Here is a 16,613-nt window from a genome sequence, read left to right as displayed (position 1 = left end):
CACTATTGAATCAGATTTCAAAGAAACAGTCACCAATTCAAAGAATGATATGCAAACCGTACAGGAAAGAGCTGTTTAAAGTTAGAGCTGAAACTTGGGGGGGAAAAACTGCAAACCTGAAAAGTAAGAACAGTATTCCCGTCAAAATTAGAGAAATAGACATGATGTTGTAGCCTCACGATGAGTAGAAAGGATCTTTATGAATCAATTATCAAGCAGTTGATCAAAAGTTTAAAAAAAAGTAAAAAAATTATGGAGAAATTCGGAAGAAAAGCTGCTGGATAAAAATGATCGACAAAATCACATTGATTTCAGATGAAATTGTTACAAATTGAAAGTGTTAAAAAGTGATTCCTGAAATGCTCAACTCAAAATTCCGAGGTTATACTACTTTTAATTTATAAATAACGAGATTCTAAAATCTGTGATAAAATTCATAACAATAACTGCCCAAAAAAAAAAAAGGTTAACAAGTACTCTGTGAATTTAGGGTGGAATCATCACGAATTGAGGGAGTCAAAAAAGTGTTTACTCAAATGCCAGATTTGAATTTCATATATTGTAATAATATTGTATTAAATTTAAAAATTATTTATAAACTAACTTAAAAAAATAAAGATTCTTTGAAAAAGAGAATAACAAAACAATGAATTTACTTTGAAAATTGTCACAAATTGAGCGTGTCAAAAAGTAATTACTCAAATCCCCAATTCTAAATTCGCATGTCGTAATACACTTGAGTTGTACTAAAAACATGACACAGCAATCTGTAGCAATAATTGCTAAAAAAAACAAACAAGCAATAAGACCATGTGACTTTACAATGGCATCAAGCAGGAATATTAAAATGCAACCACTCATATCAGTGATTCATAATTTGCGTGTGTTGTAAATTAAGAATACTAAGATTTTAAAAGCCATGAAAATATTCATTATAATTATTCTCTCAAAATAATTGGCAAAATTAATTGAATTTACAATCAAATCATTGGGAAAAAATTTACTACCCAATGTGCAATTTCGAAACTGGCATGTTGGAATAAAAATATATTAAAAATTATGGGAAATTTAAAAACCATTCGAAAATCTACAATTATAATTCCTCAAATATAAAAGAAAAGATCTTTCTATCTTCATTCATAAAAAATAAGAAATAGTTTACCTTTTTTCAAAAATTTATACAAAAAATATATAAATATTTGATGTCGATTTTTCTGGTTATTGTTTACTTTTCTGCAAAGTACCTGTGATGGTATGAAATGAGTTTTATTTAAAGAAACTGTAAAATGGCACAAATCAAACCATTATAAATTACTATTCTATAATATCTTACTTTAAAATGAAAAAATTCCATTTAAATGCTTTTATTTGTAAGTTAAACCATTCCTTCCAATTTCTTTATAGGGCTTAGTAAAAGCATCAGTTTTTTCTTCTTTTGAATAAAAGTTAAGTATGATTGTATAAAATTAAATTTTAACAACATATAGTTTTTTTTATATAACTTTATTCTAATTAATGTTTACAAATTGGACCAAATATATGTTAGATTGAGTTTAATTTTTACAATAACAATCCCAAAACTCGTTGCCTGAAAACGCTAAAGTCAAAGGCAAATTTGAAGTTTTTAAGTTAGTGCTGCAGATTGACTTTTTAAATTCCACTACCAGGGTGACCACTTATATACACATCTACATCTATTAACTATGGTTTCAACCAATTAGGTTGTTATTAAGAAAGTTCTAAAATCAATCTTGAGAAGAATTCATTAAAAATATAGCATACATGCTATCTATCTTAAAGGTCTCAATATGAAAATGTCCATAATTTGAATAAATTAATGTTAACTGTTTAGCGCAATAATTTTATTAAAAAAAATTTTTTTTCAAAAATTTGACTATTTATTAAATTAAACACAAAACAAAAAAAAACTGCAAAGTTGAAACAATGTTTACATTAAATAAAAATTCCTTTGTTTTTAATTAAACAAGTCAACAAGAAATTATTATGGTGTACATAAAATTTTTCGAATCTGATAAGCTTTAAGTTACATTAAATGGGATACATACTTAACTCGTTCTAAAGGATCTCCTAATGTCTGCCTCAGCTTATTCAAATCAGGATAGTATGATGCAGGGGGTGCAATTACTTCTAATAAACCTGAATTTATATGCTCAGAAAAGCTAAAATGAAAGAATAGGATAAGCTGGTTTTATTAACTGTGATGACGTAACTAAATTTTAAATTTAACTTACTTATTCTCAATTTCAGCCGCTTGTCGAGTAACATATTCTAAATCTGTCTATAAGAAATTAAAAAAAATTAACCTCAAATAATTCAAATTTTGAAAAATCAGATTTTAAATTTATATAGTGAATTCAAAATAAATCTGAATAAATATAGCAAAAATGAGGTGATGGGTTTTTAAAACTGAATTAAAGGTCGCAGTTGATATTATCACAATATTTTTTTCATCAAAACGATACCTTATTAAAAAATATTCCAATTCAACGAAAATATTGAATGGAATTTGTATTAATTAACATAATTATTTATTATCTCAAAACATATTTTAGGCTAATCAAACAAAAAGCATGAATTTGCAACAACTTAATATACATAATGTATTGATATATATAAAATATAGGGATGTATCAATATATACAAAGATATTGGGAAATTATATTTCTTTTATCACTTTCCTGCATTAACTAACTTTGTATCACCTGATTTCTCTCATACAGTAGAGCGCCGATTATCCAAACTGCTCGGGACCGAACGTGGTTCGGATAATGAAAAATTCGGATAATTGGAAAGTTGTTTAAAATCTAGTTTAAATTATTATTATTTATGCACTAACTTCCCTTCACACTTTTTCTAGGCTTAGGACTGGCAGTACTATCTAATATAGCTCTGGTGTGTTTAAAAGTTTATTTTTTCAATTTTTAAATATTTTTTATTTATTATTTATTTTTTATTACTTTCCTTTATTTTGAATTATTTTTATCATATTTCAGTTTTTTATAAATTTTTTGTCAATTACTGATTTTAGCACATTTTCCTTTATTTTCCATTGCAAAAGAAATCCCGCAAAGATTTTTGTTTCAAAGAAGATGCTCTTTTTTGAACAGCCATATCCCTTATTCTTTTTAAATAAATCAACTGAACTGGACCAACATCATTTTGACGTTCTATCCAATTCATTGCAATATCCAATGAATTGCATGCTTCTATATGAGAGGGTCCACTATCTTGAACTTGATCACCTACGTCTTCCTCTTCGTCTGTTAAGTTCCGATTTTCATTCAAAATGTTATCATCATTTAAAATTTGTAATCCTGGGTCGTTTTCAGCGTCTTGACACGAGTCTTCTATTTCTTCTGCTGTATAACCTGGCATCTTTTCATCCGGAAGATCTACTGGTTCAGAAACTTCAGTTTCGTTTGTTTTTCTGTTAGGAATTTTACTCCAATATTTAAGATTCCAAGCACTGTAATCACTAATCATAAACCATAAGTGACAACTACCTATCCCCCTAATTGCAGAACTTCAGCACTTATCTATTCATTAACTCCTTCTGTATTCCAATCATCAAAATGAAGCTCACATTCTTGAAAAATAATTTTCAGGTGAAGAAGGCTAAAGGGGTATGTAGGTTTAACTGTGTAACAATACATGTATGTATGGCTACTATAAGAAAACTGCTGAAAAGTTTGTAAATTAAATATGGTCCTCAGAAGTAGTGGATATTATTTATTCTTTTAAATTTAGAAAAATTGTCAATAAGTTAAAAAGTATTCTAAACTTTAAAAAAAAAAGAACGAATTCGGACATAGTTCGGATAATTGGATGTTCGGACAATAAGAGTTCGGATAATCGGCACTCTACTGTATTTATAAATAAAAATAACAAATTTAAATAACCTACAATTCAAAAACTTGATTTAATTTTTTTTTAGTTTCAATTAGAGAAAAAAATATATAAATAAATAAAATAAAAAAGACTATTAGCATTTTGAGAGGTTTTCATTCTGCACTAAATTTTATACTAAAACTTTCTACTTAAAATGCTTATTTTCAGTTAATGTACAAAAGAGAAATTTTATTACTGTTTTCTTAACAAAAAAAAATTTTTTTTTTCAAAAAACTATCTGAGTTTTAGAAATATATGCATTTATAATTACCTCAGCAATAAAAACTATGATAACTGCATCATCTCTTTCTTCTGGTGACATATTTTCAATAAGATTTTGTAAAGTTGACATCAAGTAACTCTGAACATCTCTCTTAACAGTTGGAACTCCCAGCACCATAGTAACTGAAATTATAAAAATAAGTAGTTTTTATCCAAAGACTTTAACTAATAATAATATTGTTAAGTATCACAAGATTACTTTCCAAACCTTATGAAAGTCAATTTTAAGTGTAATAAAAATGTATTAAGAAATGTTTTATTCGAGTCAGAAATCATAAATATTCTAGCAGTCTCATTAAAAAACAAAATCATAAACAAAACACTTAAATTAAATGATCATAAAGTTTTATTTTTTTAACATTCACTATTTTTATCTATAAATAAATACACAAAACAATTGTTACAGTATTTTGGCTTATACATTGTACGCTGTCTATAAAAATTACATCCATTTTGAAAACATTTGATTTTATAAAGTGGCTAATTTTATAAATTGGTATGTTTATACTAGAAAAAAAATTAAAGTTAAACTTAGCAAATACACATAAATCTAAACTAATTATTGATATTATATATTTACTAAATCTACATTTGATAATTCAATTAAATATTAAATGCATTTTTTATTTATTTTGCAGAAAGACTTTTAAAATATTGGCAAATTTGTTTGATTAATAAAGTTTAATATTAAAGATTCAACTTGGTTTGAAGGTTTTTAAAAATGTATGTAACTTTCAATATATTTTTCTTCTTTGCCATAAATTTCCTTTTAATAACAAGCACTTTTCTGACATCTATTGAAGATAGATTTATCTTATTGAATAAGCAATGATCAGGACATTGAATGATGATAGGAATTATATAACTTTTCTTAATTCATAAGCAATTTTTATTAAAATTTTTTTACACTTCCTAAATCCATAATTTTTTAACTCTCATTATTAAATTTCCCAATGATGTGTAATTCACACCTGCAACTTTCTTCTTTTTGTTCATAAAGGATACAATGAAATTTGTCTTTTTATGCTTTCAAAACTTGTAAAAATAGAAAATTCTAAATATTCAGACAAAAAAAATCAGAGTTTTGAATTATTTTTAGTACAAGGGTTGTCCATGAAATAAGGTTCGAAAGGAGCTGCGGACGCTAGGAACGCTGCTAAGCGGGATTTGGTGAGACTGGTGTGTAACTTGGCTCCCTTTCCCCCAGTTCTCGCAACGGCGAGTTATCTACAACTGTGGAAATAAGTAATTTCCAGTTATAAACTTTATTGTTTTAGTCTTTTGTAGATATGTCTCCAGGATGGAAGTGAAGGGAAGTCAAGAAATAATCAACGCGACGTAAGACATCGTGTTCTATAAAAGAACGAACAATTCTTTTCAGAATGGATGAACAGCACGCCTTTTATTTGAGTCTTTGGCCAATGGCCTGATATCCGTCATAGGATTAAGATTGTGGATGATGATTCTTTATATATTTGTTCAACATTACAATTTTTAGATTTAAGTTGAACATTTAAAGTATTAATAAATGTGCTAAACATTAAAAGTATTAATAAATCCAGTTTACTTGTGAATAATCTTTTTTAGCGTATTCTGCTTTGTGAGTTAAACCCACAACAACATTAATTCTTGTTTTGGTAGCCGTGAAAGATGGAGCTTCCATTTGTTTCTCACACCAGGTGCGAATTACGCACTGATTTGTTTTCGTGTGCAAAAAACGTTCCTCCGGTGGACATTCATTTCCAACTGCGTGAGGCATATGGGGAAAAGTGTATGAGTGTGCAAGATGTGCGCAAATGGTGCAGAAACTTCAAAGCACAGACATCCGTGATGAACAACATTCCGGCCGGCCATCGTTTTCGGGCAAAGCGATTGCGAAAGTGGAAGAAGTAATGCTGAAAGATCGAAGATTCGCTGAAGATTGAATGCTGAAAGATTCGGGACCTCAGATAGATGATCCCTGATGTCAGTAAGTCCTGCATTCACAACATTTCGAGAGACCTCTTAGGATATGTCAAGGTTTGTGCAAGGTGGGTCCCGAAAATGCTGAGGGATGACAACAAACGGCAACGTGCGGAAGCCGCCCGCGAATTTCTTCATGTCTACGAAACCGATGGCGAGGAATTTTTTGACTCTGCTGTCACTGAGGACGAGACCTGGGTCCACTACATGACACCGGAAACAAAAGAACAATCCCGTTAGTGGAAACATCCAGGTTCGCCGAAGAAGTTTAAGCAAATTCTGTCTGCCGGCAAGATGGAGAATGTCTTTTGGACAGGAAAGGGTTGCTATTGTGCGAATTCCTGCCTACCGGCACAACTATTAATGCGGATCGCTACTGTCGGACGTTGAAGAACCTTCGGAGCGCGATTCAAAACAAGAGGAGAGGCATGCTCACAAATGGAGTGTGTCTCCATCAGGACAACACTCGTCCACACACCGCCCGTGTCACAACTGATCTCATCAACAGATTTGGATGGAATACTGTCACACACCCCTTTACAACCCAGACTTGGCCCCCAGTGATTACCATCTCTTCCCTGAGTTAAAGAAACACTTGGGAGGGACGCATTTCACAACCGACGAAGAGCTGAAAGAAGAGGTTTTAAGCTGTCTTCGCAGCGCGCCGGCAGAATTCTACAAATTAGGCATAAAGAAGATGGTACACGGCAAGTAAAAAGGCATTGATCTAAACGGCGATTATGCTGACAAAAAAAGGGAAGTCTAAGCTTTTCAAACATGCATTATTCAATGCCAATAAACATGTTTTTCATGGTGAAAATTTGCTGGGAATCTCATTTTATGGACAACCCTCGTAAATCATTGGTCAATTTTTAAATCTGGACATAGTTTAATGCCTGTTTAATAAAATGAACACAGCTCAAAATGCGTGTTCCGGAAAACGGATATAACTTGCATAAATCACTAGTCTTTCATCAATGTTTCACTTGCTATGCTTTCATAAATCACTAATCACCATTCGCTTAAAACACTATTTATTTTATAAGACTTTTAAAGTTAACAGTTGTTTTTACAAGGTTGCCACAGGTGCTATAAATTTATAATAGTGGTAGTAAATTTATATTGTAGAAATTAGGAGCTTTAAAATTCATCTTATTGTTTGAAGCTCTGTATACAAAGATATTGCTTTAAAAGTTACATCTGCAATATATCTAGCCATTTCAATCTTAAAGTCCAGGACTTTGCCCCATAATTATTATGTTTGGTGTATAATAAAATAAGGAAAAGTAAGCACATAATTCCTTGTTTAGTTGTTAAATTTGATGCCCGGTGGCAGAGGGGTACTCTTCAGTGGTACTAGATAAAAGAGTACCAAGCATGCTTGGGAACTTAACACTGGGGGTTCCGCGTTCGGCTAACCACATAACCAGAACATCTGCTACTGCACCCCGGACCCCAAGAAAACTGAGATGGGCACAGTAGGCCTTGGCCCTATATGGGCTGTCGCGCCACTGAGTTTAGTTTCTTTTTTAGTTGTTAAATTTGGGTTGAAAATTGAATTAGCACAGTTTATGATATGTCCATTTTTGTAAACACACATTTTGAGCTGTAACTATTTTTGCAAGCACACATTTCCAACTGCATATAAATTCAAACCCGCACTGACAATATGCCCTATAAAATTTGATTTTGGAAAACAGCAATCATGATTTTATAAAAGGATTGTTTTAATATATCCTAATATTGTTTTGATTTATTCTTGGAGATTTGATTTTAAAATGCAGCTGCTGTTCAGCAACATATGCAGTTAAATTTATGAAAAAAATTATTACATGGGTAGATGAAATGAAACAAGAGCTTGAATTGAACTAAGTGTTCCAGACTGAAATTACACCACATACTCAGAAGGGAAAATACAGCTTTTCAAACAAAATCTGAAGGGAAAAAAATTAAAGAAAGTGTAGTTCCTACCTCAAGATATGGACACCTACATTTAGCTAAATAATATATAAATAAACTCTCTGAAGGGCTTATTATTACATTAAATTTCATTATTTTTAAAACAAATTGAATTATTATTAAATCCTTAATAGTAATTAATGACATGCAAATCATTTTGATAGCTGAAATCAAAGTAAGAAAATGTGGATAAATAAAAATGGATAAAATTTTGCAAGTTAACTGTCCTTATAAATCTTAGTTGAAAAATGAAAACTATTCTAAATTACTTAGTTTTCTAAGAAAATCTACAAATTTGAAGTCTAATAACTTAAGGTAATTTTATAATCTGTGCCAAATGCATAGGCTTGTGACGCACAGCTAGTACTGACTCACAATCTAAACTACTAAAGGTATGCATACAGAAGACTTACGCATGGGAACCACACTGACTCAGAAGAAAGGTTGCAGGTTACTTTATTACAAAGTCCAAAGATGGTGGACAGGAACACTAGTAATTACATTTACAGAGCACAACTTAAACAATTACTATCAGCATGATAACACATAGACATTACAAACATATAGATTGACAGACAGGGATAAATAATAAATAGTATTTGCAACAAAATTCAAGTGACTAGTCTATTTAAAATATTGTTAACTAATTTGCATAACATTGATGCCACTTCAGATAAAGTAAATTTAAAACATTATGATTGGCTTTAAACTTGTAAACCAAGGATATGACGAAATGGAATAAAGAGAAGTAAAAAAATGGCATAATATAAAAAAACTGCAATCCTAAAAAGGGCAATACTCCATAAGGACAAAATTCCTCTGAACACTAGACCATGTACTCCAGTTCTGGAATGTAAGAGGAAAAAAATCTAAAACACTGAATAAGTACTAAATAAAAACTTCACACACAAAAATTTGGTCTAAAACCTGCAACTAGCAAAAATATTGAATAGCACTTAAGCCAAAACAGTTTCCCAAAAGTAAAACCTCTATAAAAGCAATTTTAAGTTCCTAACTGAATTTTCAAGTCTGAAAAATCAAAACCCTCAAAGTGAGTAAAACAAAAAAGTGAGTTTGTTTTTCAAGCTAAAGGAAGGAATTAACATGCAGCAAAAAAGTTTTTTTCAAGTTAATTACTCATTTTTAAACCAGTGCTAAGGGCAGGCTTCATAGTCAGCAAAAGAAAAAAATCAAGACCACATTTTTCTAAAAAAAAAAAAAAAAATCAAGACATTTTTTTGGATCAGTATGCATACACCAGGCTACTTTTAAAAAAGGCAAACAAAAAAAATTATAATTTGCTCCATTTAAGTAATAAAAGAAAATTTTATTGCAAAAGAATAATAAAATATACAATTTTTAATTCTAATTATTTTGTTTAGTACAGAAAGCTTTAACAGTTTTCAGCATAATTTTATAAATACTGAGCAACTCACGATAGCTTCAAAACAATATATACATGGATAATTATAGTACTGTTGTACTAAGAAAATAACCAGCATCAAATACTGTTCCCTCACCTCAAACCAATTTATAAATAATATTTGTAATAGATTTCAAGATTCTTCTAGTCAAATTATTTTCTAGTGGAGTTTCAATAATCTTGAAATGAAAACATATTGAAAATGCCACATAACATTTTTGTACAAAAGTAATTTTAATGGATGATTTGTTTAATTTATTCCCTCAATTATCATTTAAAAACTCTATTACATGATTACTGTATTGTTGATTAGAATCAGTCATTACTAAAGTCAAATAAACAAGATCAATCAATAATTGTGAAACTACAAAACTTCCCACAACAAGATTTGTTATTGAATTTGATTAAATTAATAAATAACCATATGACCCCTGAATTCATCATCATAAAAATTAAATAATGCAAAATTGTCCATTGATTTTCCTTTTCATAGAATGACTTAATTCCCAAAAAAGATGAAACAATGGCTCTGGATAAGGTATGTAATATGCCTGAGCATTAAATTTAATTAGTACATGATCCTTAAATTAGAACTACAGAATTTTATGATTTCTACTACATCAATTAAAATAGAAAGATAATGGATTAAAAATTTAAATCTTTTGACTCTACAAAGATATTTTTTAAAAATCTGCATTTGTATTCTTAGAAAATTAGATGCTCTGACCACATACAAAAATCAAGAATATCAGGTCCGAAAACCTAAATTTTAGGACAAAATATTTTTGATCAGGAAAATCTGGGGAACTAAAAGCCTTGCAAAGTCTCATGGTTTAACTGCAGCAAGAATTCACCACTCTCTCCTGCAACTATATCTGTTTGGAGTACTGAAATAAACAAATTTAAAAACAGTAGTAGGAATTTCCTCACAAAGAAATGATCAACTCATTGAACAAAATCCAAAATCCCACTGAGCATTGGTGTCTTGCTCACCTGATTTAACCCTAAGACCTCCTGACTTTTCCTAACTGCAACAAGAGCGAGATAGAGAGCAAATATATCAAACACATGGCTTGTAACCTCTGCCTAATCTAAAATTCAACATAGAATCGATGCCAACATTTAACTATTAAAACAAACTACTAACAGTTCTGTTGAACTTTTTGTTTCGCACTAAGTTCAAATAATCGCCTTAATTTCTGATAATGCAGAGAAAATTTTAACTCATTAAAGTCACATCATATCTTTAATCCATTAAAAAAAAATTTCACAAAATTTGGTAATAATGAATCAAATCCCAACCAAAACTTCTGGAATAGAATAAAATAAGAATTTTGAAAAAAAAAAATCTTAAATTTAAATTATTATAAAAACCCTTTTCAGAAGTAAAGTTTAGAACCATTTAAAACAAACTTTTGTTTTGAAAAATAAAGAAAAGTTGGTGTTTTTCGATCCAAGAGTCATCAACTGTAGAAAATGAACTGTTTAGAGTTGCTAAAAATTTTGAAGAGTTTCCTGAACATAGAAGTGCTATAAAATATGTAAAAAATAATTAAATAAAAGAACTTTAATTTTTTCAAATAGTTTAGAGGTTTAGTTATGCATCTACATTAAATTGCTAAAAGTATTGAATAAAAAATGTCATAAGCAATCATTTCTCAAATTAATCCTTGCAGTTAGAGAATTATTTTGAAAATATTTCTCTTTATGAAAAAGTTTACTTTATTTGCTTTCAAAGATATTTTGCCGTTTCGAAGAAAAAAAAAGAATAAACACAAAATAAATGGATTTACACACGGGCAAATAAATAAATTTTCTATTCAATAAATTTTTAATAACTAGGATTTTAAAAAAATAATTTTTTTGTTGTTGTTTAAACCAGTTTTTCTTTCTTTCTTGGTTTAAACCAGTTTGGTTTTTATTATTTAAAAAAAGAAGGTTAAATAACATTTAAGCTCTAAATTAAAAGCAACTAAGCCATTAAAAAGTATTTCACAGAAATCTCTTCAACTATCGATTAATATTTGAATTAAGAATACAAAAATATTTACTTTTATTCATGAATATGTATGTGTACATGACTAAAAAATATAATAACTAAAGATCTTGAATATTTAATATAACTCTACTCAACAAAATAAACATTTAATATCTAAAAGCTTTTTTTAATAGTACATGTATTTAAAAGTTAGCTTACCTCCTTGACTGTTAGTATATAAAGAAATGTTGTAATTTAGAATTGTTTACATTAATGTCCTTATTGAGCAGTATACAATTTGTAGTACTAATATCAATTAATTGTTCTAAAATAAACTTTTGTTTTTTATTTATTGAATCAAAACAAATTTTAATATAAATGAGCATGAGATATTCAAGGCAATACATTTTTTTAATTAAAAAATATTTAAAATTCATAGATTGATAAAAAGAAATGAAAAATGAACAGCATAAATATAAACACATAAAATAGTAAAGGTATGCAACGGTATTTCAACTAACAATTTGAAAAATTAAAAAAAATTTACTTTTTCGTAAGATGATGGAGTTTTAAATTTAACAAAATGCTTATTAATGAAATGCTTTATTAAACAAATAAGAAAAAATACTTTTAAAATATTTTTTGTGACTTACTTTTACTTTAAAAGTTTTTTATTTATTTTATTTTTAGTATAATATGACACATGTGACTTAAATATTATAATTATAAATATTAACATACTGCAAATACATAATACAAATCTCCTTATACTGGTGGCAGAAAATAATTTCAAAATTAAACTGAAAAAATAAAATTTAGGAAACATCTCATTCCCATTTATACTTTTGATTGTGGCAAACATAATGTACTTAACAAGTAGATAAAAATAAACCTTGAGAAAATTGAACTCTTCCAATAATTACAATGAACTAATTAAAAAAATTACAGAACATGGGACCTCTATTTAATTTTACATATTTTTAAGAGACATTAACTCCCATTGAAATTTGATCACATTATTTAGCATCAGGGATGGCAAGTTTCTTCCACAGTAAAAAAAAAAAAAAAAAACACCTTAAAAAGAAGCTTGCTTCTTCCAACCAAAGTGGAAGAAGCTCTTCTCAAAAAGAAATATCTAAACAATTTTTTAAATAGTTTAAAATTGCAATCAAGTTTAAATAATTGTATTAATTTTTGAGCTAATGCATCATTTTTAAATTAGTGAAAAATTCTGAAAAATTTTTTTGTACATTTTTTAAAAATTAGTTTTTCAATATTTTATGTTAAAAATTATAGTAAAACTAAATTTTATAATTATATAAAGAATAATTAAAATAACATAATCAAAATTTTTATTAATACCACCAAATTAACAAATCATGTGATAACATAAATCCTACAGTAAACAGATATTCAATTCTCAATTACAAATAGAATGCTAACTAAATAACATTAAATATGAACACTCAAATCAACTCTAGAATAATATATATATATATATATATATATATATATATATATATATATATATATATATATATATATATATATATATATATATATATATATATATATATATACTTCAAAATTTTCCACAAAACTAATAAATAAATAATTAAGAAAAGTTTTTTCTCAAAAAAGGCAAATGTAATAAACTTTAAACTTTTTGTTACTATATTACATTTATTTTATTTAAATTTTAATTATTCTTATAATACTTATTGTTAAAGAATTGCATTGGTCATTTTTAGTTTCTTAAATTTTGTCTAATTTCTTCAAATTTTTTCTAGTTTCCTCAATCCTGAAAAAAATAGGTTGCTTCTGAGCGAAATGCCAATGCTGTTTTACATAGATATTTTTGTGGAAAACCATTTCTATGTGAACATTTTAAAATTACAGATTTATTTGAAATAACACAAATTCCCATTAGCAATGAAACTCAAAATTTTAAAAAATATAAGAAAATTTGAAATTTTTTTCATTTTGCTACAATCAAACCAGAGGAATTTATATAAATAATAGAAAATTCAGTTATAACAAGACAGTTTGGTTTAAATCCCATTGGTTGTAACCAGTCAACTCTCTTAATAACTTAGTGTTTCTCTAACTTCCGATATTTTTCAAGATTTTCTGTATTTTGTGGGGATTTATTTTTTTTTAAAAATTAAAGCGTTGAATAAAAATTATCAATCTACTAACCAGCACTTCTTCCTCTAGATAACTTTATTGCAGGAGATAAGCTATCAGAAGAACTGAGTAAATGAGGTAAAAAGTGATGAATTGATGGTAGTTGCAGATCCACACCACCTTGAATGCCTGCTAAAAACTGTTGAGAATCCCTCAATAGAGAATTAAGAGATAATGAATTATTGGCAGAATCAGTCTTACTACTAGCTGCATTTAATAAAGTGCCAAAATGCTTCCTGAGAGTAAAGATATCACTTCGTCTTTCCAAATTGAGCATTTCAGCATGCTTTAATCTTGCATACAATTCAACAATTTTTTTATTTAAAACATGTTCTTCAGACAAATCTGAAAAAAAAAAGGAAACTCATTATAATAAAAAAAAAACAGCTTTGCGATATTTTTTATTATTATTATTCAATAATTCAAAAAAATCAAAATTTGACAATACTTTTAGAGTTGCTTGCTAAATTCAGAGTTTAAACAGAGCGCAGATGAAAAACTCTGAATAGTTAAAGATTTTTTCAGGAACTTCTCACATTTTTTTTATACATGTTTCCTTCAGTTAGTAAAGACAATATAATTTCAATGACCTATAAGAGGGAGGGGGAAATAATTTGAGCAAAATTCTCTTTGTAATTTTATAGTTTGTGATAAATTTGCGTAGTATTCATAATATTGCTTACATGGAAATGGTTAAGCCAAGAGTGATATTATCACTCTCAGGTTTAAACCACTGATTCTCAACAGGGGAGGGGGGACTTCTTTTGGGCAGTAGGGGGGCGGTAAGTGTGGCGATAAGCATTCAAATTCATTTTTAAAACTTCTAAATAAAATTATTAAATTAAAATTAATTTAATAAATAAAGTAAATCAAAAATTATTATTAATAAAAATAATTAGATTAATATAATAAATTAAAATTATCCGATACACCATTTGTACCAGCAGTAAAACGAACTTATGTAACAACTATTCTCCAATCCAAACTATCGCAGGGCATGAGTGAGTTGTTCTTGCTTCTGACTCATTCAAGCCATTTGGCAAAAATTGAAGTGCATGCGCTTTCAGTATGAATGTTTGATTTGATCCGTGTTTCTTATGATGGTTTTCGTTCGCTCCCTTTAAGTTTTTTCCCCAGTTTTGATTGAATTTCATTGATTATTAGACTAGGTACTTGCGCGAATTTGTTCTTCAGCATAAATTATTTATTAATTTTAAGATATAGTTTATTTTCTTTCCTCGCTTGTATTTTGCTGCTGCCTACAATGTTGGTTAATAAAAAAAGTGTCGTCAAAACAGTGCCACATACTTGAAGTTCGGATTCGGAACAATACAGTGTTGCAACCGATTAATGAGATGGCTGAAGACATTGAAGTTTCCACATGCAAACTTTTGATGCCCAACGTATTGCCAACATTGCAAAGTAATGAGGCTTTACTGTTGGCGTACTTCCAATTTATGAAGGAATGAAAAATTATTCACGAGATGCTTTTTGCAAAAAACCTGATTGAAGATACCGAAGGTAAATCTATTTTTAATACTGTCAGAGATTATTTTAAAGAGAAAAGCATTCCTCTTTCAAATATTGTGTCTGTTGCCACTGATGGAGCTACTGCAATGGTTGGTTGACATTGTAGGTTTAATCCCATTTTGAAGAGGGAGGTACCCCTCCCAAGACAAAGATACCTAGAAAACTCCTCCCATAATTGATGGCCAAGTACAAGATATTTTAGCTGTCCACTGCGTGATTCACAGACAGCATTTAGTTGGAAAAAATCTCAGAGACCATTTGCATCAGTCATTGCAATATGTTGATCTCTGCTGTGATGAAAATTCACAGTAATACTCTCAACGATTGATTATTCTGAGAGTTGTGCAAGAAAAACGATGAAAAATTCAATCGCTTGCTACTACATACTGAGATTCGCAAGCTTTCCAAAAACGCCTGTCTCAATAGGTTTTGGAATATTTTCAACTCTGTGCTAGAGTTCCTTGAATACATGACGGATTTATTTGTAAAATTTAATGGTGTTAATTTACAATTTCAAGGCGACGAGCTCAATTTGATCACTACAAAATCAGTTTTTTCTGCCTTTCTAAAAAAACTCATTTTGTGGAAGCAGAATTTTAGTAGGAATAAGTTTAGCCAATTTCCAATCTTATTGGAATAAAGAATATTGTAATCACCTTGAGTATTTGTACATTGAATTTTCTGACATTTTAAAGATGTTTTGTCCCTGGAAGTCCCTTAATGGGTTACGAACCCTTTTGTGAATATTGAAATAGCAGAGGTTCAGATTCTGAAGGAATTGATAGAACTCTCAACTAATGAAGCTTTGAAATAGTAATCGTCTTGCAGAATTTTGACTTCAAGGTAGCATTTAATAGCCTTCCTTTCCTTCCACCTTGTGGAATGAAGATTCAGTGATGTGACGTATCTAGTCACAAACAATTGACTCAAAATTGTGCAAAGAGGGGACTAGCGTCTTCGCCTCATTGAAAATATTGAACCAAACGTTAAGTATCTGGCCCTGCACAATCATCCCACTGACATCTATCTTATTAAGAATAAATTACTCTTATTAAGCATAGGTTTCTCAGGTGTATTTTTTTCAATACCGTAATTATTTTGATTGTAACAAATAGATTGCAATTACTTGCCTTAAAAATTTTGCCTCTTTTAATTCAGCACACATCCCTCCCTCCCATGCTCTAAATAACTGGATTTTCACAAAGGGGGGCATTGAGATTTTTTCTGATCCTTAGGGGGGCGGCAACGTAAAAAAGGTTCAGAATCTATGGTTTAAACCATAGTTAAAACCAAATGGTTTCTTCCTCAAAAAAACCATTTGGTTTTTTTCCCTAAGAATAATTTAAAATTGCATTTTTTTTATTTATTTACAATTATATTTTT

General features: G+C 29.0%; 1 protein-coding gene across 2 annotated transcripts in view; it reads right to left on the bottom strand.

Annotated features, from left to right (window-relative positions):
* LOC107445332 (alpha-1,3-mannosyl-glycoprotein 4-beta-N-acetylglucosaminyltransferase A) overlaps positions 1–16,613 on the bottom strand; it is a 44,508-nt gene that overhangs the window by 23,853 nt on the left and 4,042 nt on the right. For both annotated transcript variants that reach the window (XM_043052242.3, XM_043052241.3), the window contains 4 exons: positions 13,713–14,045; positions 4,181–4,314; positions 2,253–2,299; positions 2,067–2,180 (listed from right to left, as the gene is read on the bottom strand). In XM_043052242.3, coding sequence (XP_042908176.1) covers positions 2,067–2,180; positions 2,253–2,299; positions 4,181–4,314; positions 13,713–14,045 — 628 coding nt within the window. The remainder of the gene's footprint in view (positions 1–2,066; positions 2,181–2,252; positions 2,300–4,180; positions 4,315–13,712; positions 14,046–16,613) is intronic.

Source organism: Parasteatoda tepidariorum, chromosome 11 (assembly GCF_982258835.1).
Source record: "Parasteatoda tepidariorum strain Cologne lab strain chromosome 11, Ptep-v5.0, whole genome shotgun sequence".
Classification (NCBI taxonomy): Eukaryota; Metazoa; Arthropoda; class Arachnida; order Araneae; family Theridiidae; genus Parasteatoda; species Parasteatoda tepidariorum.
The sequence above is the reverse complement of the archived record's forward strand: the minus strand, read 5'-3'. Positions and strand labels throughout refer to the sequence as shown.